Source organism: Carcharodon carcharias, chromosome 23 (assembly GCF_017639515.1).
Source record: "Carcharodon carcharias isolate sCarCar2 chromosome 23, sCarCar2.pri, whole genome shotgun sequence".
Taxonomy (NCBI): domain Eukaryota; kingdom Metazoa; phylum Chordata; class Chondrichthyes; order Lamniformes; family Lamnidae; genus Carcharodon; species Carcharodon carcharias.
Genome location: NC_054489.1, coordinates 16,185,234 through 16,206,224, shown reverse-complemented (window position 1 = coordinate 16,206,224; position 20,991 = coordinate 16,185,234). Strand labels below are relative to the sequence as shown.

Here is a 20,991-nt window from a genome sequence, read left to right as displayed (position 1 = left end):
AGGGATGGGTTTAGCTTTCAACACATTTTCATTTCTCTTTGTTAATTTTAATCTAATTAAGCTAAGGATTGGAACATGGTCTGTCATAAGCATTGCCTCATCATGATTAGCAGTAAATGTAAAGCCCTTTCTATTTTGCCCCAGCAATATATCTCAACACCAATTTTAAAAGAACACTCCCTTCTGTAAAGTGTGGGTTTTTTTTTATTTTGCACTTCACTATCTTTATGTACAGTTACATAATTCCTCATTAATGTTGGCAGTTTAAGTGCCAAAGAAAGGAAAATAACCTAGCTGATGTAAAATAGTACAATAGGTCTTCATTTTCCTCTATTTGTCGCCAAGTGAAAATAAAGTATGTTAATTTCTGAAAGTAAATAATGTCTAATTTCTACATTGGTTTCCAAGGTCTCAGTCTTGGCTCTTTTGAATTTTTATTTTCAAGAATTGAAGGGTAATTTTTTTATTGTCATTTTCTTTGTATTCCAGGTGGCTCTGCTACTGTCATGTCCCTCAAAGCTGTGACAGTCTTCCTCGATATGAAACCACACAGGTCTTCGGGAGGACGCTGCTTCGGTCCATCTTCACAGTCACTCGGAGACAGCTACTTGAGAAGTTCAGGGTGGAGAAAGACAAGCTGATGCCAGAGAAACGAACACTTATCCTCACCCACTTCCCAAAGTAAGAGGTTAATACTTCCAATTCGGTGCCATATTTTCTTTAGGGCTACAAAAGATGCACAGCTACACAGGCAGTAAAGGCAAGCTTTTCCTTTGGCATAGCTTCAGAAACTGTTCCCATCCCAAATAACCAAAATATGTGTACGAACCAAGTTTGGAAAGTGTGTTCAAAGGCCATATCCTACCAACTGTACCAGTAGCCTCAACTACTGCCCAAACCACCACCCTCCCATCACTCAGCTACCAACACTTTTTCTGTCAGATCTCATACCTAACATTGATTGCTACAGCTCATCCTCATGCACTTAGCACTGCTGCAAGTGCCACTATACTTGTTGTACAAGGTTGGCCAGAACATTCTGCAGGTTTGATTCAAACATTGGGAATGTTTCTTGGCAGCATAGCAAAAAGCTGCATGGCAGAACCAAGGAGACTCAGTATTACTAACTAAATATTATTTTGTTCCAGTGGGAATCTTATTTAACTGGTTGTAAGTGAAAATCTGCTTCAGTGGCGAATTCTTGCAATCTGACCTACCTTGCAAGGTTGAGCTCAGTTCAAAGAGCAATTTATAATACAATTTCTGGAAAATTAAAAAATTCATCACTTAACACCAGCCTAACTTAAAAAATCTTTATCTTGAGGCATTTGAAAATTTGAATGGCTTTATTCTGAAACGCAGCTGTTCAAATGAGCCAGTTGTTTTTACATGAGTTCTGTAATGTAACTGGCATTCATAACTGGAGTTCTTATATTAAGCTATATTTTAACACCTTTCAACTGCTATTGTATGGTTTTTATATGTTTGAACTTTTCAATATTGCAATTTTATTTTGCACCATTTGTAGTGTCAACTCAGTTTTATTTATCTTCTTTCAGATTCTTATCTATGCTGGAGGAAGAGATTTATGGCCAGAGTTCTCCAATCTGGGATTCTGATTTCACTTTGTCTGCTGCAGAAGGAGTGCAACTGGGACAACAGCCAGGTATCTGCCTGTAGAATCAACAGTTGCTGCAGATGTGCTCTCTCATCAGTATCAGAGGATTCAGTGAAGAACCCGAACAGTGAAAGTTTGTCTGCTTGCCCTTTGTATTCTATGTGAAATAAGTATGTGTAGTTTGTGAGTTGGGCAAAAAACTGTCCCTAATTCAGCACTAATTGGCAGTCTTGTTCAGTGTTGCCACAAGATAGTTGGTGTTTGAAATGCAAAACCCCTCTCGCTGTTGAGAGAGGGTGCTATTCTAGGGAAGATACTGAGATATCTTGATTCAGAATAACAAGAACTTTAAAAGTGCATCTTGTAACCTTGCAAGGTTTGGTGCTGATTCTGTAAGCCTGCTGATATGAAAAGTGTTCCATTCCCCAGCATTGTATTTTTAAAAATTCTTTCATGGGCTGTGAACATTGCTGGCAAGACTAGCATTGTTTACCATCCCTAATTGCCCTTGAAGTGTTGGTGATTTGTCTTCATGAACTATTGCAGTCCACCTGGTGCAGGTACACTCAGTGCTGCTGAGAAGGGAGTTCCAGGATTTTAATTTCGCGACAATGAAGGAGCAGTGATGTAGCTCCAGATTAGAGTGATGTATGCCTTGGAGTGGAATTTGCATATGGTGATGTTTCCATGCATCTGCTGCCCATGTCCTTCTATCATGGTTTTAGAAGATGCTATCATAGGAGCCTTGGTGAGTTGCTGCAGTGCATTTTGTATATGATACATATTGCTGCCACTCTGCACCGGTTGAAGGTGGTAGATAGGATGCCAATCAAGTGGGCTGCATTGTCCTGGGTGGTGTCTAGCTTCTTGAGTGTTGTTGGAACTATACTCATTCAGGCAAGTGGATGAGAGGAGGTGTTGGCGTAGTGGTATTATCACTGGACTAGTAATCCAGATACCCAGGGTAATAATGCTCTGGTGACCCAGGTTTGAATGGTGAAATTTGAATCCAATACAAAAAAATCTAGAATTAAAGGTTTGATGATGACCATGGAACCATTGTCAATTGTCATGAAAACCCATCTGGTTTACTAATGTCTCTGAGGGAAAGAAATCAGCCATCCTTACCTGGCTTGGCTTACATGTGACCCCAAACTCACTGCAATGTGGTTGACTCTTAAATACCCCCTGAAAGGGCCTAGCAAGCCACTCAGTTCTCAAGGGTAACTTGCTCTTGTAGCCACAGTACTTATGGCTGGTCCAGTTCAGTTTCTGGTCAATGGTAACCTCCAGGGTAGTGATAATGGGGGATTCAGTGATGTTAATATCATTGAATGTCAAGGGGAGATGGTTGGATTCTGTCTTATTGGAGATGGTGATTTCCAGGCACTTATGGCGTATCTGATGTGGTATCTGTGTATTTTGTGGTATTTGGTGCATGCAATATTTTAGGGCTCTAAGGGCACTCATAGTGCCCCAAAAAATGGGTGCTAAGTAACCTAATTTCTCATTCAAGAAGTCTGTATCATGTCTGGGATAAATTAAATACAGACATAGAATGAGTGAGTCTAGATACTAAAAAGTTCATACAGTATTTTAGAACAAACTGATCCTTGAAAATAAAAATGGCACAAAGCAGAAAAATATGCCTTATTAACAGTTCCTTACATTCTATAATTTTGCTGCATTCTATAACTTTTCTGCAAGTCCACAAACTTGATTTGGGTTTTCCTGATTTGTTGATAGTTCAGGTGGTGGTTTGAAATATCCAGGCAGAAATCTGAGTGTACAGAGAACACTGACGGTTGTTCACAGCTTTCAACTTTATGTGCTTACTATCTTATAAAATGGGTCCTTTTGAACTGGTAATACTAAATATTATAAACTAGCATGTGGGAGGCATATGTGGTATGACAGCATGCCTGTTAATTCCTAGCATTCATATAGTATGATAGATTTTTGTGTTTTAATGCTGCTTCAGTCCTCGAAGGATTAATGCACTTTGCCCATACTAATTTGAAGCTAGAACTGCACTGCAGATATCCAATAGTGCTCAAGGACTGTCTTTCTGGTTGAATGTGCATCACTTAATGTAGCTTGGACATCAGATCATCTTCTATCTACTGTATATAATATATATATTTATTTTGATGTGATGTGTTTATCACAGCAACTTTGTGTTTTAAAAAAACAATATTTTACCACTGACATTTTATTTTTCAGCTGTTAGTCCATCCCCAGTGCCTAGTATCCCTACATCAAGCAGAAACATCAATTGTAGCTCAAGTCCAGCATCAATTAGTGTTGACATGGGGGTTTCTGAGCCAGAACCAGGTAATTACTTTGTTACCGTGAACTGAAAGAGTCTATTTTTAATCTGATATTCGTGTTAGAAAAAGCAGAAATATTGTAATGCAGTTACATAACTAATGCATGTTTTGCATGTAAAGTGATGGGACACTCGAATCCTTTCAGTAGATCAGCTTGTGATCACTAAATTGTAGGATTTGGATTTTTTAAGTCTCTTGTTTTTTTTAAAGTTTGCCTATTTATGTTAAAATACCTAAGACATTCAATTGAAAACAGACCACACTAAGATACAGCAGTCAATTTAATTGTTGGGGATCTGAGCCAGCTTTGTAGTGCTTGGAACTTGTCGAGTAAGCACTTGCCGTTTAGTATAACAAATGGAAAGAAGCAAATATGAAGTGCCAGAAAATGGATGGTGAGCTGTAGCATTTCTTAGATATTCAAGGCTTAACCTAGCTGTGCTTTGCCAAGATCAGCCTCTGCTGTTCACATCACGTTTGCTGCTTTTCTTGAAATGTAGTTTGACATCTTGGACACATGGTGGCATCGACCCTCTATTTATCAATATGTTTTAAATTATTACTAACCTTTGATATCATAGCAATGATTTTTATATATACTGCAAAGTGATTGAGAAATTCACCTTTCAAATGAAGTGACCTGATGACCTAGTTTTTTTATGCCGAAATGAAAGAGGAAACTGTTAGTCCCCAACAAATCAACTTTGCAATCCCTGTAAATGGGTTACATCATGGATACTATGTCTGATTTAACATCTAGCATAGCTACGGATCTGTTTGATCCAATTTTTCAGTGTATGCAGTGAGATTCTTTTCTTCTCCTTCCTCTCAATGTCTCAAAATCCTTACTATATCACATCAGTCAAGGAAGGTGGGAAAGTTTTCTTCTGGCCTCCTTTCACTCTTCCTATATTGTATACCATTTCCTATTCCGAGAACACTGTTGAATTATGGCAAGGTATTTGACAGTATCACACTCTAATAATTAAGAATAAACTGGGACGATTCACCCCTGAATTCTGTTTATTCTGCTTAGGTAGAACCTTGCTTTTTCTTGTTTCCTCTTCCCAAGTGATCTTAGAGGAGCTCAGTCTGCAGGCCCTCAAGAATAGACAAAGTGCTCTGGTCTCAAAAAATGATGGATAATAAATGAAAATTTTGTGTGGGGCGGCATTTGTTTTCTTCAATTCTACCTCTAGTTTTCTCCATTTATTTTTCCTCTCCTGGATATGGTGACTTCTGCTGGGATATGATTTCACTGGTAACCATGGCTGTTTTTTGCATGAGATTGTGGGTAGCTCAGGTCAGTAGGCTATTTAGCAGCAGGGTCATCATAGTTAACGCCAGCCTTGTTGTGGCCCATAGACATGAAGTTACTGAAATGCTGTAAGGGAGAAAAGCCACAATGAATACAGGGCAAACTATTATTTCTGCGAAACCTAAACAGTGAATATATGAGATTGTTTGATCTTGGTGGCATCTGATTCCAGTCTTTATCCAACAACCGTGCACATATGCTTCCAGGACAGAAGTGATGAGACCAGTTGTCTGAGATAAGCTAACTTAATGGTGTTGACAGGAGATTGAATCTGTGACTTGTTTGGAGCTATGCATTGTATAAATTTGCCTGTTTACTGAATGGTTAAATACTTAAAGCCAATTGTTTGTCCATTACAGGAGAGAAAAGAAAAATGTCTGACACCATGACCCTAGAAGATGCAAAGAGGATGCGTGTGATGGGTGACATTCCAATGGAACTAGTTAATGAAGTAATGTTGACTATTACAGATCCAGCAGCTATGTTGGGTCCAGAGGTAGGTCACTGCTTGAGATAATGAAATGCATGTATTAGCCTCATCACTTTTGCCCAAGAAAGGGAATATCAGTCAATATTACCTGTCCTGAAAGCACCTCTGCATGGATATTGGCTAAAGCCTGGGCTGGGATCAATTGTGATGCCATTTCCTATCTCGACTGTATTTTTACTTCCCTTGCCCAATTTCTTCCCAGATACGTCCACATCTCGGCCAACACCCTCCACCACTTCAACAGTTTCCTGTTTCCTGGCCCTAACTGTCTTTTTCATCATGGGCGTCCAAAACCTCTACACCTTCCTGTGCAAGCATAGTAGATGCATTCCTGCCTTATTTCCTCCTCCTATCCCACTGTCCAAACACTACTACCAGGTGAAATTGTGATTAATATACTTTTAATTTAGTATCCTGTATTAATTGCTCACAGTGCATCCTCTCCACAGTGGGGAGACCAAATGCAGATTGGGTGACCACCCTGCGGAACAACTTGGCTGAGTCTGCGAATGTGACCCTGAGCTTCCAGGCACTTGTCATTTCAATTCTCAGCTTCATATCTACTCTTGACCTTTCTGTTTTTGGCTGTTGCACTGTTCTAATGAAGCCCCAAGAGAAGCTTGAGAAACAGCATTCATTTTTTGCTTAAGCACTTTACAGCCTTCTGGACTCAAATTTGAGTTTAACAAGTTCCGATCAAAACCACTGGTCCCATTTTTTGGACAGCAATTGTTGGTAATGATTCTGTTGTTTCTATTTGCACCCAATAGACTCATCTTTTGTTTCTTCACTAGCACCATCTCCATTATCACCATCATCCTTTTTGTTATCTATTCTCTCCTGTCTTCCATCCTACCAAAAACCATGCCTTTTTTTCCCCCACTTACTCTTACCCAATGGTTATTTGCTTAAAAGCTGTTATATCTTTAACGTTTTCCACTTCCGATGAAAGGCTATTGATCTGAAACATCACCTCGTTTCTTTCCATTGATGCTGAGCATTTCAACATTTTCAATTTTTATTTAAAATTTCTAATATCTGTAGTATTTTGCTTTTGTATTAATATTGGAATTTGGTTATACTAACATCCCGAAACGTTGAACATCCCAAAAACTTTGCAAGTTTTTGTTGCTCTCCACCAAAATTTATGTCTATTTCATTTTGCTCAATAGAGAAAATGGAGGTATTCAGGCTGGCACAGCTATAGTTTTTATTTTCTCTGCATGTGTTCAGATTCCTTATTTAGAGGAAGCTAATCTATGGGAAATTATAATGTTGCTTTAATTTACAAACACGCTGTGTACAACAAATAGGTAATTTGAAGCTACCACATCCTGTTTCCCATGTCTTCGATTAATTGTTCAAACAAGATTGCAATAACACTTCTGAACTAATTCATCCACTTTTCTGTTTTCCTTTAAAACAAACCCCTCCCTTTAAGTTTTGACAGATGAGGAAGTATTGAGCTGATTAAGAGTTGAAACCATATCAGTGGATCGTCAAGAATTTTAATGCATCTTTTATTCTTTGGTTTCTTTTAGACAAATTTGTTGTCCGCAAATGCAGCTCGTGATGAAGCCGCACGTCTGGAAGAACGCAGAGGTGTCATTGAGTTTCATGTCATAGGAAACTCGCTTTCTCAGAGGTCAAATAAGAAAATAATGATGTGGTTGGTTGGTTTACAAAATGTTTTCTCTCATCAGTTACCACGAATGCCAAAAGAGTACATCACACGGCTTGTCTTTGATCCGTAAGTACATTTGGAGCACTTCGTGGTACACCTGCTTTTCACAAATACAATTGTCATGTTATCAATAGCGATTATTTTTTCGAATCGTGTGTTTTATTTAAAAATGGAGAAAATAAAAGTTCTCTGTGCTCTAAGGTCAACTGACGTATGTGATTTTGTTTTTGGCCACAATTAAAGTATTCAATGAACTTGATGTAAACCATTTTGAAATTTATTCACAGCTGAAAGTAGAGATAATTCTGTTTTATTTCAGATGAAATTTTAAATGCATTTCTTGGGTCCACATTTAATTTTTTTCAGGGAATAGGTCATCTTCATGAAAGTATTTTCAATCACATTAAATTGTTATGGTGCAGAAGGAGGCCTTTCAGCCCATTGTGTCTGCACCGGCTCACAAATGAGCATTATGACTCCTGCCTTTTCCCCGTAACCTTGCACATTGTCTCTATTTAAATAATCATTTAATGCCCTCTTGAATACATTGATTGAATCTGCCTCCACCATGCTTCCAGGCAATGTATTCCAGACCTGAACCACTCGCTGCGTGAAAAAGCTTTTTCTCACATCGCATTTGCTTCTTTTGCAAATTACTTTAAACCTGTGCCCTCTCGTTCTTGACCCTTTTACAAGTGGGAACAGTTTCTCCCTATGTAATCTGTCCAGCCCGCTCATGATTTTGAACATCTCTTATCAAATCTCCTCCTTAGCCTTCTCTTCTCGAAGGTGTACAGTCCCAACTTCTCCAATCTACCTTCATTAGTGAAGTTCCTTATCCCTGGAACCATTCTTGTTAATCTCTGCTGCACTCCCTCCAATGTGTTCACATCCTTCTTAAAGTGTGGTGCCCAGAACTGCACAGAATACTCTAGTTGAGGTCTAACTACTTTCCTATACAAGTTCAGCATAACCTCCTTGCTCTTGTGCTCTACACCCCTATTAATAAAGCCTAGGATACTGTATGCTTTATTAACTGTTCTCTCCACCTGTCCTGCCACCTTTAATAACTTAAGCACATATACAACCAGGTCCCTCTGTTCCTGCACGCACTTTAGAGTTGTACAGCTTATTTTATATTTCTTACTTCTCTTTAGCTCTGAAGAAGTCAGGCGGACTCGAAACATTAACTCTGTCTTTCTCTCCACAGTTGCTGTCAGACCTGAGTTTTTCCAGCAATTTTTGTTTTTGTTTCAGATTTCCAGCATCTGCAGTATTTTGCATTGACCTTATCTTATATTGTGTCTCCATGTTCGTTCTACCAAAATGAACCACCTCACAATGCTCTGCATTGAACTTCATCTGTCACCTATCTGCCCACTTCACCAACTTGTCTATGTCCTCTTGAAGTTCTACACTGTTGTCTTCACAGTTTGCAATGCTTCCAAGTTTTGTATCGTCCACAAACTTTTAAATTGTCCCCTACACACCAATGTATAGATCATTAATATATATCAGGAAAAGTAAGGGTCCCAATACCAACTCCTGGGGAACTCCACTACAAGCCTTCCTTCAACCTGAAAAATATCCCTTAACCAATACTCACTGTTTCCTATTACTCAGCCAATTTTGTATCCATGTTGCTACTGTTCCTTTTATTTAATTACATTTTTTAAAACCTACGTGAACCCTCATCCCACCCGTGGACGAGGTTTCATGCTTTTTCTAATGCCTGCCAGGGCTCCTGGCCTTCCTGCCAACCTTAAGGTTGGATGGGCAGGTCCATTAATTAGCTAAATGACTCTGTCAATGGCCTCAATTGGCCATTGACAGGTTGGCGGGCGCACAGCTGATTCTGCTGAGCCCCCGCCTACCTGAAAATTAAATGGGGCACAGTGATGTCGGGAGTTCCGCCTGACATCATCCCACGTCATTTTAAGCATTGGCGAGCGGGCCTCACCTCCCGCTCGCCAACCAGGAAATCCTGGCCCATGTGACTATTAAATTTATCCCGAATAATTGTTTCTAGAAGCTCCCTACCACCGAAGTTAAACTGATTGGACTGTAATCGCTGGGCTTATTCTTACAACTTTTTTTGAACAAGGGCGTATTGTTTGCAATTCTCCAATCTTCTGGCACTTCCCCTGAGTCTGGGGAAGACCGAAAGATTATGGTTAGTGCCCCTGCAATTCCCACTCTCACTTCCTTCAATTTCCACTCTCACTTCCCTCAACGTCTTTGGATGCATCTCATCCAGTCCCAATGCCTTGTCAAATTTAAGTACCGACAGTTTATCCAACGCCACCACCTTATCAATTTTGCATCCTTCCAGTGACAGAGTTTCCTCTTCTGTCAACATGCCCTGGGTAGCATCTGCTTCCTTTGCAAAGACAGATGCAAAATTTTTTTTCACACCTCAGCCAGTCCCCTGACTCCATTTTCGGCCTCCAGTTGTTCCTACTCCTCCTCTACCACCCTTTTACTATTTATGTGCCTATAGAAGACTTTGGGATTCCATTTTATGTTGGCTGCCAGTCTTTTCTCATAATCTCTCTTCGCTTCTTTTATTAGCTTCTTCACCTCTCCTCTGAACCTTCTGTATTCAGCTTGGTTCTCAATTGTATTTTCTACCTGACACCTGCCATAAGCACACTTTTTCTTATTTGCCTTAATTTCTGTCTCCTTTTTCATCCGGTGAACATACGAAATAAGAGCAGAAGTAGGCCATTCGACCCCTCGAGCCTGCTCCGACATTCAATAAGATCATGGCTGTTCTGTTTGTGTTTCGAGTTCCACATTCCCATCTACCGCCAATAACCTTTGATTCCCTTGTCTAACAAGAATCCATCTACCTCTGCCTTAAAAATATTCAGTGACCGCACCTTCTGAGGCAGAGTGTTCCAAAGTCGAGGGAGCTCTGAATTTGTTTGTCCTACCTTTCCCTTTTGAGAGAATTTACCTTTACTGTGTGGGAACCATTTCTTCTTTGAAGGTAGCCCATTGTTCAGCTACGGTTTTTCCCGCCAACCTTTGGTTCCAGTCTATCTGGCCCCGCTCCATTTTTGTCCCATTGACGTTGGCTCTCCCCCAGTTAACTATTCTTACTCTGGATTGCCCATTGTCCTTTTCTACTGTCATCCTAAACCTTATGATACAATGATCGCTATCTCCTCGATGTTCCCCCACGGACACTTGACCTACTTGGCCCACCTCATTTCCAAGAACCATCTAGCAGTGCCTCCTTTCTTGTTGGACTGGACATACTGCTGTAGAAAATTCCCCTGAACACACTAATAACTCTTGCCCCTCTCTGCCCTCTACACTATCACTATCCCAGTCTGTATTTAGGTAATTAAAGCCCCCCATTATAACTACTCTCTAATGTTTGCACTTCATTGTAATTTCCCTGCAGATTTGTTCCTCTACATCCTTCCCACTAGCTGGTGGCCTACAGACTACATCGAGAAATGTAATTGCACTCTTCTGCTCAGCTGCTCCTGTCCCCAGTTTAGCATAAATCCAATGTATACCACACCTCTTTCCCCCGTGCACCAATTTCCCAAATGAGCCTAATTCGCTACTCACTCAGTCTCCGCCTTACTCTGACGTAGCCCTGGCGCCTTGCACTCTCCTGTTGCTACACGTTACAAGAAAAGGAATTTTATCCAACATGTGTTCACTTAAGTGAAATGTCCTGAATTGTGACTCCTTTAAATAAAGGGTATTTGAAATTGACAGCAAAAATAATAATGCATTTGCTGGTTTGCCTATCTATTTTATTTCCCACTTTCAAATTGCAATTTATGGTGACATTATAGATTATGTTCCCTCAACCAGGAACCGGCGAGTGTTTCATCGTTTTTTGTGTAAGCATCATAAGTAATCTTTTAAATATGAACTTAAACTAAAAGCAAAAATTATGATGTCTTTATATTGAAGTAAACTTTCTAAACCCAGTTTCGATCATGGTGTGATATGTGACACATCTTGTTCCTACAGAAAACACAAGACCCTGGCGCTGATTAAGGATGGTCGAGTCATTGGAGGGATATGTTTCAGAATGTTTCCCACCCAAGGATTCACAGAGATAGTATTTTGTGCTGTCACGTCCAATGAGCAGGTGAAGGTAAGGAATAATTCCCTGGAGTGTAAGCCAGTGATTTCTTCTAATATTAATGCAAAAGCCTATAGTACATAGAAGTGATGGAGTTTTCTTCTTGGCTACGATCTGTAGCATTTGTATGGAAATGAACCTTCAGGTTTAAAATAAGGACTTGAGAAAGACTTGTTATTAACTGTGTAATCATTATTTCTGAGATTATTAACAAGCTGATGTTACCTTAAATCTAGATAATACTACAATTAAATTCATTCATTAGCATTCACCAAGTCATAGTCAAATACAAGGTTTTGGGTTATTTTAAGAGCTCCAGAATTTTTGTTGCTCTTTTGTTTAAATCCAAAAATAATGTCCTTGTGCGTATTGTGTTTAGCTCTGTTAGCTCTCACTGCAGGTCTATGTAAAAACTCCTTTAAGAGTGTTGTATATCTGTATCTCACTCTTTGTCTCTTTCCCCCATCCCTCCTCTCCTCCCCCACTGCAAGTAAACCATTTATCAAGGGTACTAACAATGCTGGGGGTCTACTGTGAATAGGTACTGAAGATGTTACATCTTTTAGCTATGTATTTTTTTATTACAGTAGTTACAGTTATACATCACACTGAAAAATGAGCAGTGAAATTTTAAGTGATTTAAGGTGATAGTGGAAGGAGTCAGAGTTGACCTATGACCCATGACAGTCAAGCTTAATTCCTGCTAATTGCTTCTTTCATCTTTCCCCAACTTGTTTGCCTCAAACGAGAAAGCTAATTCTAAACTTAGCACAGTACATAGCATATCTCATAAAGCAGGCAGTGAACACAGTGCCAACAAGCCAGTGTTAAAATGCAGACAACAAAAGAAAACAACGCAATTGACTGTCAGCATCTAAAACGCATTGTGGCTCCAACGTAAAGATGTTATGTATCCACGAGCGGGATGAGGTTTCCTAAAGCTTTTAAGTAAATAAAAAATTTTCCCTAAACATAAAAACATGTCCCATCTCATGTGACACAGTCACATGAGGGGGCATGTTTAATGACATTTTTCCTCCATTTATTTAATTATTTCAATATCAACTCAATCTCCCTGAGGCAGCTCTGAGAACGCTCTTTCGCAATGTCCCTGACTCTCCCTCCTGCCCCCGCTCGCACAGGTAGCACTGAGCGCTATGGCTCATGTCTTACGCTGTGTGGGCCTTCATTTGCCCGCCTGCGTAAAATGGCAGCATGGAGCTGATCGCGGGTGGCGATTGGCTCTATGACCGCCCGCTCCCGCCGAGCCTGCCCGCTGCCTGAAAAATTCAGGCCGTTGTATCTTAGAGGGAGCAGGGAAAGGAAGCATTAACCTTTTCTTAGCTTTTCAAGGGAATGCTCACATGTCTGGGAATTCTGCACAAGGAATGTTGATGCAATTTTACAATTAATGTTCATCCAGACATTATCAATGTTTTATTGGAACAATAAAGATTATTCCAAACTTTACATAATGTGCAATATATCTCACAAATCAGTTAGTGAATACAGTGCTAAATGCTAATATTAATATGCAAACAGTAAAAGCAAAAAAAATCTAGAACAGATCGTGTCTCCAAATATAGAGATGTTTTGCATTTTAAAACTGCATATATTTTACACGATTGCTTTCTCCCCTCAAGCAATAAACACTATAAAATTTGGCAGCCATGATTGTCAAGGATCACCGTTATGTGGCATGCCTTTGTACAAATTTCAACATATATCAAGAAATTGAAATGGTTGTCAAATTCATAGATTCATGCTACTCTTCCTGTCCCACAACACCAAAACATCCCTAGAAAAAGTCACAAATGTTCTCTGTAACTGTGGTGCATTATCGCTCCTTGGCTTTTGTGCAGCTTTTGACACATTTGACCACCATTATTTTCCAACACCGCTGGTCCATTATTTACTTCAGCGAGACCGTCCATGTTTGATTCTATTTCTGCCATCCAATTATAGCCAACACACCTTTAGCAAAGCACTATTACCTTCTGATTTATCTTAGGCTCCTTTGTCTTCCACATTGACATGCTGCTCTTCGGCGAGTCCGGCTACAGATTTGGTGTCAGTTCCCTGTGTAACTCTTTCGAGTACAAACACGTTTCCATCTGTTCCTATTCAGATGAAGTTACATTGTTTCATAGTTTGCTATTGTGAGATTTGAACTCTTGATCTTGGGGTTACAAACCCAGTACCATAACCACTTGGTTATTTAGGCCAAGCTCAGTTCCCCGTGTAACTCTTTCGAGTACAAACGCGTTTCCATCTGTTTCAGATGAAGTTACATTGTTTCATAGTTTGCCATTGTGAGATTTGAACTCTTGATAATCTTTTAATTGAAACCAATTAAACAAAATCAACAAAATTGGGATAAATCAGGCACAGCCCCTAATTCAGGTCAGCTGTAAAACCAAGTACAAAATTTAAAGGAACCTTACAAACTTTAAATCAAAATGTGATTAAAGGGGTCAACAAAACACCCCAGTCCCCGTGGTGCCCACCGAGCACAGAAGGCCTCGAGCATGTCAGCAGACACCGTGTGCTCCCTCTCCAGGGACATCCGGCAGCGAACGTAGCCGCGGAAGAGGGACAAACAATCGGGCGGGACTCCCCCGTCGATCGCCCACTGCCTGGACCTGTTAATGGCCAACTTGGCCAGGCCCAGGAGCAGGTTCACGAGGAGGTCCTCCTCCTTCCCGAACCCCTTCCGCACCGGGTGCCCATAGATCAGGAGCGTGGGTCTGAAGTGCAAACAAAACATCAATAAAAGGTTTTTCAAATAACTAAAAAGGGAGTGCAGCCTACAACACCCTATATATGCATGGTCCACGGACTCCACAAGACCGCAAAAAGTGCACGTGTCCTGAGAGTCCGTGAACCTATGCATCCTCTTATTATAGGGGACTGCTGCATGCAACACCCTCCAACCCAGGTCCCCGATAGAAAGGGGGAGGACACCTCCGTAGAGGGCCTCCCATCGGGGGCCTCCGCCACCGAACGGCAACAAGGCACGCCAGGGCGTGTCCGGGCGGCGGACAAGGGCGAGAAAATGGAAGGTGTGCAGCAGCAGTCCGTACAAAAAGCCCCTCTTTGCCGTGCCAAAAGGCACAGAGGGCATGTCCCCGAGGCGGCTCATATTGCGGGGCACCAGCACCCGAGGGAGGGTTCGGGGCTTGGGGCCAATGTGGAATTCTGTCTGAACAGGGGAACGTTCAGATGGAAGACCACCGCGCACCTGGGCCACCTCAAGACCCAAAATAACGACGGGTCCGAGCACGACCGTTCTCAGGTCTTGGATGGCATCGGCTGCGACCTGGACACTCAAAGACGCGTGACACGCCAACTCCTGCGGGAGCATCCAGCCCAGTCCTCCGCCTCCCAGCACGTCCCCGATCCTGGTCACTCCTGCGGCCACAGCCCTCCTCTCTACCAACCACTGAAAAGGGTGGAGGGGCGGATTCCTGAGCAGCGGCTCTCTGACGATAGCCGCTACTCCTGACGAGGGAGAGCTGCGTCGCGAGGCGACCACTTTCCAGACTTTGATCAGGTCCTGGTAAAAGACGGGCAACGCCTGCAAGGAGCCACCGAGGCCCATCTGTTCTATAAACAGGAGCTGCACGTCATAATTCAGGCCGTGCACCTGACGGAATAAATACGTCATCAGGGCACACCATCTAGGAGGAGGCTCGACGTAGAGGTATCGCTGCAGGGTCTGAAGGCGGAAAGTCGCCACCTGTGTGCATAGGCACACTAGCGCCTGACCACCCTCCCTAAGCGGGAGACTCAGAACCTCAGCAGCGACCCAGTGCAATCTTTTGTCCCAGAAGAAGTCGACTAACAATTTCTGGATTCTTGTGACAAAGTCCGGGGGAGGGGTCAAAGTGACCAGTCGATACCACAACATGGCGGCGGTCAGCTGGTTTATGACCAGAACTCGACCCCGGTAAGATAGCACTCGGAGCAGTCCTGTCCAGCGCCACAGGCGAGCGGTGACTTTCGTCTCCAGTTCCTGCCAGTTTGCCGGCCAGGATTCCTCAGCAGGGCAGAGATGGACCCCCAGGTAGAGGAGGCTGGTCCTGCTCCAGATGAAAGGCCTGAGCTCCTCGGGAAGGGGATCCATTTGCCACTGACCGACCAGGAGTCCAGAACATTTCTCCCAGTTGATCCTGGCAGAAGAAGCGGCAGAGTAGACCTCCTGGCACTCGCGCATCCTCCGCAGGTCAGCCGGGTCACTAAACATAAGGAGCACGTCATCGGCGTAAGCCGAAAGGAGTAATTCTTTCGAGTACAAACACATTTCCATCTGTTCCTATTCAGATGAAGTTACATTGTTTCATAGTTTGCCATTGTGAGATTTCAACTCTTGATAATCTTTTAAATTGAAACCAATTAAACCAAATCAACAAAATTGGGATAAATCAGGCACAGCCCCTAATTCAGCCCTCCTCTCCGCCAACCACTGAAAAGGACGGAGGGGCGGATTCCTGAGCAGCGGCTCTCTGACGATAGCCGTTACTCCTGACGGGGGAGAGCTGCGTCGCAAGGCGACCACTTTCCAGACTTTGATCAGGTCCTGGTAAAAGACGGGCAACGCCTGCAAGGAGCCACCGAGGCCCATCTGTTCTATAAACAGGAGCTGCACGTCATACTTCAGGCCGTGCACCTGACGGAAGATAGCAAATGGTCTCTGTAACTCTTTCGAGTACAAACACGTTTCCATCTGTTTCAGATGAAGTTAGATTGTTTCATAGTCTACCATTGTGAGATTTGAACTCTTGATAATCTTTTAAACTTTTAAAAAATGTACTGTAACTCTTTCAAGTACAAACACGTTTGCATCTGTTTCAGATGAAGTTACATTGTTTCATAGTTTGCCATTGTGAGATTTGAACTCTTGATCTTGGGGTTACAAACCCAGTACCATAACCACTTGGCTATTTAGGCCAAGCTTTTCTTGGGGTTACAAGCCCAGTACCATAACCACTTGGCTATTTAGGCCAAGCATCTCCCAGCCATATAACTCTTTTGAGTACAAACCCATTTCCATCTGTTTCAGATGAAGTTACATGTTTCATAGTTTGTCATTGTGAGATTTGAACTCCTGATCTTGGGGTTACAAACCCAGTACCATAACCACTTGGCTATTTAGGCCAAGCAACCCCTTTCCATCTGTTTCAGATGAAGTTACATTGTTTCATAGTTTGTCATTGTGAGATTTGAACTCCTGATCTTGGGGTTACAAACCCAGTACCATAACCACTTGGCTATTTAGGCCAAGCCTTTAAAATATTGGTCCAGAATTTGCTGAAACATGGCACCTGTGTAACTCTTTCGAGTACAAACCCATTTCCATCTGTTCCAGATGAAGTTACATTGTTTCATAGTTTGCCATTGTGAGATTTGAACTCTTGATCTTGGGGTTACAAACCCAGTACCATTACCACTTGGCTACTTAGGCCAAGCCTTATAAGTATGATGGCCAGCTTGTTTTTTAACTTCCCTGTTCTTTGTAATTCTTTTGAGTACAAACCTGTTTCCATCTGTTTCAGATGAAGTTATATTGTTTCATAATTTGCCATTGTGAGATTTGAACTCTTGATCTTGGGGTTACAAACCCAGTACCATAACCACTTGGCTATTCAGGCCAAGCTACTTTTTTGAAGTGTTGTAACTCTTTCAAGTACAAACCCATTTCCATCTGTTTCAGATGTTGTTTCATAGTTTGCCATTGTGAGATTTGAACTCTTGATACTCTTTTTTGAATAAACCCGTTTCCATCTGTTTCAGATGAAGTTACATGTTTCATAGTTTGTCATTGTGAGATTTGAACTCCTGATACTCTTTTTGAGTAAACCTGTTTCCATCTGTTTCAGATGAAGTTACATTGTTTCATAGTTTGCCATTGTGAGATTTGAACTCCTGATCTTGGGGTTATAAACCCAGTACCATAACCACTTGGCTATTTAGGCCAAGCTCAGTTGCCTGTGTATGTTAGGATAGGATTATTTGTTGTTAATAGTCAACAGGTGATTAAATTAGTAATTAGATTTTAATTGGTTAAGCAGTCACTTGGTGCATTTAAAGGAGAAGCAGGTGATGATCTGTGATGGAGTTTATGTGAGTTGGAATAAAGCTCTGTCTGGAAGAAGTTAAGACTGGATCCCTTTCTTACTCACTTGCCTTTGGAATTTCACAGTGTATACTAATAATACCCAGCTTTACCTTTCTTGACCCTGCCTCTGTGCTGTCAGAGTGCTTGTCCAACATTCAGTCCTGGATCACCTGCAAATTCTTCAGGCTAAGCTGTGAGGAGACCAAAGTCCTTATTTTGATCCCATCCCTGGCCGTAGTCTCATGGTGAATTAGACAGTTCACACTCTTGCCATCCTGTTAAGCCCAGAGATGAAGTCCAATCCTGTATCCCCTCTATCCTAGGTCTCCCTACTTCCACCTCTACCAATGCCTGGTTCTGTCCTTACCTGAGCCGATTTGCTGCTGTTGAAATCCTCAGACATACATTGTCTCCAGCACTGTAAATTATTCCAGCGCTCTGCAGGCCAGTTTTTATCATACTTCATCACCTGTAAATTCAGCTCATCCACAGCTCTGCTTTGCCGTACAGCTTAGCCATCAGCCCTGTTTTCATTGATTTTCTCCTGGTTCCCCAATTTATTAAATTAAGATTCTTATCTTTTGTCGTTTGGTAGTACAGAGAAAGGGGACATGACAAAAAGCTTCGACATCTCTTTTTTCAGCAATATTCATAACTTTCTGTTTATGTCTGTCCAGGGCCTTTTCCGTTCCAGCACCATAGTCCCTTGAAGATCCAAATGCTCTTCCTCTGATTCTGGCCTCTTGCATTCCCTGCCTCAACCACCCCCACTCCTTGCCTTCAGCCATTTGTGCCCATGCTCTGTAATCCTCTCCTTAATACCCTGTGCCTCTCCCTTTTGTCCTTCAAAATCCTTAAGCCCACCTCTTTGACCAAGCTTTTTGCTTACCCTTTCTTTCAACTCCCCTTTCAGCCCAGCATCTGCTTTTGCTTCATACCTTTGCAAAATGCCTTGGGATAATTTATTTATGATTAGTGTAATAGAAATTCAAGTTATTGTAGTTTTCTTTTAACATATCATAATCATTTGAGAAAAATACGTGGTGTGGACTTTATAGGTTTTGTCCATCATCCTACCAATGCATTAATTTCTTAGATAATTATCACGACTGTTTATTCTTGAATCTGGTTTTGTACTTCTGATTCTGTTCTTAATACAGTAGTTGAAATTTCAATGAGACACACTGCTTTGCACCAGTTTGATCCTGGGAGTTGGGATGAGGCTTTCGCTGAAGCTTTACAATGATAAGTTCCCACATAGAAACATCAGTAAATGCATGGGATTAAATATTGATATATAATATTTCCATGTGGCAGGGTTACGGGACACATTTGATGAATCACCTGAAAGAATATCACATTAAGCACAACATTCTGCATTTCCTGACGTACGCTGATGAATATGCCATTGGCTACTTCAAAAAGCAGGTACTGCTCTTCTTCATCTCATTGCTTTATCTCTCCCTCTGTCAGACTAAACAGAAAAATCTGATGACTTCAAGGCATAATAGCCATTTAAGAAAAGCAATTGAATATAACTTTTTGATGCTTCATTTTGTCTCCCTTCAGGGATTTTCAAAGGACATAAAAGTTCCCAAAAGTCGGTATGTGGGCTACATCAAGGATTATGAAGGAGCAACATTGATGGAATGTGAGCTTAATCCCAGAATCCCTTACACGGAATTATCACACATTATCAAGAAGCAGAAAGAGGTAAGGCCAGGAAACCCACTTGAGAAGCGTTATTTCTATTGCTAGAGGCCTTCATTTTTGTATATTTGACTTAGATGCACAGTAATATCGGATAATAGATGTGTTCATTGAATACAAGGCAGTAATTGAACCAAAGAAGGCAAATAGGGCTTCACTGCCAGGCTTAATACTTCCATTGATCTAACCATTCTTTATAATATTAATTATGCATTCTTTTTACATTTTAAAAATTTTAAATCTTCATGAACTTCTTGTTCCTTTCTTTGGTTAGAAATCCTTATACCCACATTTATAATAAAACCATATAAACTCATCATATTGTAATTGCATTCTCCTCCCAATGGAGGAGCAGCAACACCATCACTGGCAGGAGGGCGTCATTACAGTGATAAGTTCATATAGGCAGTTTCCTTATAAATATGAATATTAGTTTAAAATGGAAATTAGCAAAATAAGGAGATAAACATGTGATTTAAAATGGCAAACTGAAATATGGTAAATGCAAAATATTGCGGATGCTGGAAATCTGAAATAAAAACAGAAAATGCTGGAAACATTAGCAGGCCTGACAGCATCTGTGGCGAGAGAAACAGAGTTAATGTTTCGAACCCGTATGACTCAATCAAGGAATTTCAAATACCCTGCAAAGAGCCCCAGTTTGTTATGACGTGGCAGATTACGTGTGCCTGGCGGATCAAATCCGTGATGGAAACTTGATCATGTGGTCACAATGGTTTTGCAATTTGTATTTATTTTGAGATGCCTGCCCTGAATTCAGAAGTAATAAGTCCACCAAGATTTCAGAGATTTTTAAAAATAAACTAAAATAAACATTTATTAACAAAAGAAAAGATTTCAAGCACAGACATATGTCTATAAATTACTACTATTGTAACTCCTAAAACCCCTAATTAATTGGATTTCCAGTTACACCCCCATTAAGGCAACCGTAAAAAAAATAGATTTTAAACAGATCCAGGCAAGTCAATACAATATTCGATGGTAAAATTCAAAGTGGCTTTTTGGTTTCTGCAGACAGCAGACTTAATGCACAAATACTGGAGGCTTCTCACAACTTCTGGTAGATCTTATAATAACTTCCCTAAAACACAGCGTCATTCTCCTTTATACATGTTTCTCCCTTTTAATGTAAATTCCATTGTTCTCAAATGTCTTTGGACTTTAACTTCTTCATAATATAAATCTTTTCATGGTGCTAATATTGTCAGTAACTTTTGGGAAAAATAAACACACTGCTTAGCCTAGCTTCTCTGGCCAGTGTAAACATCCTACCATTTCTTTGAAATTCAAATTGCTTTGATTTATATAAAAATGCAAATTCTCTTCACCTTTCGTTCTAAGGCTTCAGCCATATTCACGTATTTCGCATTTCAAACCTAGCTGTTTTGATGAGTCAAAGCCTTCAGACCAGCTATCTCCAGTTCAGTTAAATCTCTCTTTCTCTCTCTCTCTCTCACACACACACACAAACAAACATGTTCATACACACGCATACGTACACAAACATATACATACATACACACACCAGAATTTTACATTCAGCATGCGGGGGTGGGCTCGACACATGTAAAAGGGCGCGCGATGA

General features: G+C 41.1%; 1 protein-coding gene across 2 annotated transcripts in view; it reads left to right on the top strand.

Annotated features, from left to right (window-relative positions):
- Nucleotides 1-20,991, top strand: part of kat2a (K(lysine) acetyltransferase 2A) — a 62,106-nt gene that overhangs the window by 15,132 nt on the left and 25,983 nt on the right. For both annotated transcript variants that reach the window (XR_005941306.1, XM_041173566.1), the window contains exons 6-13: nt 490-681; nt 1,560-1,666; nt 3,842-3,952; nt 5,626-5,762; nt 7,298-7,506; nt 11,440-11,566; nt 18,990-19,100; nt 19,242-19,385. Coding sequence is in view for 1 of the 2 variants with exons in the window: in XM_041173566.1 (XP_041029500.1) it covers nt 490-681; nt 1,560-1,666; nt 3,842-3,952; nt 5,626-5,762; nt 7,298-7,506; nt 11,440-11,566; nt 18,990-19,100; nt 19,242-19,385 (1,138 nt within the window). In the remaining variant the exon portion in view is untranslated. The remainder of the gene's footprint in view (nt 1-489; nt 682-1,559; nt 1,667-3,841; nt 3,953-5,625; nt 5,763-7,297; nt 7,507-11,439; nt 11,567-18,989; nt 19,101-19,241; nt 19,386-20,991) is intronic.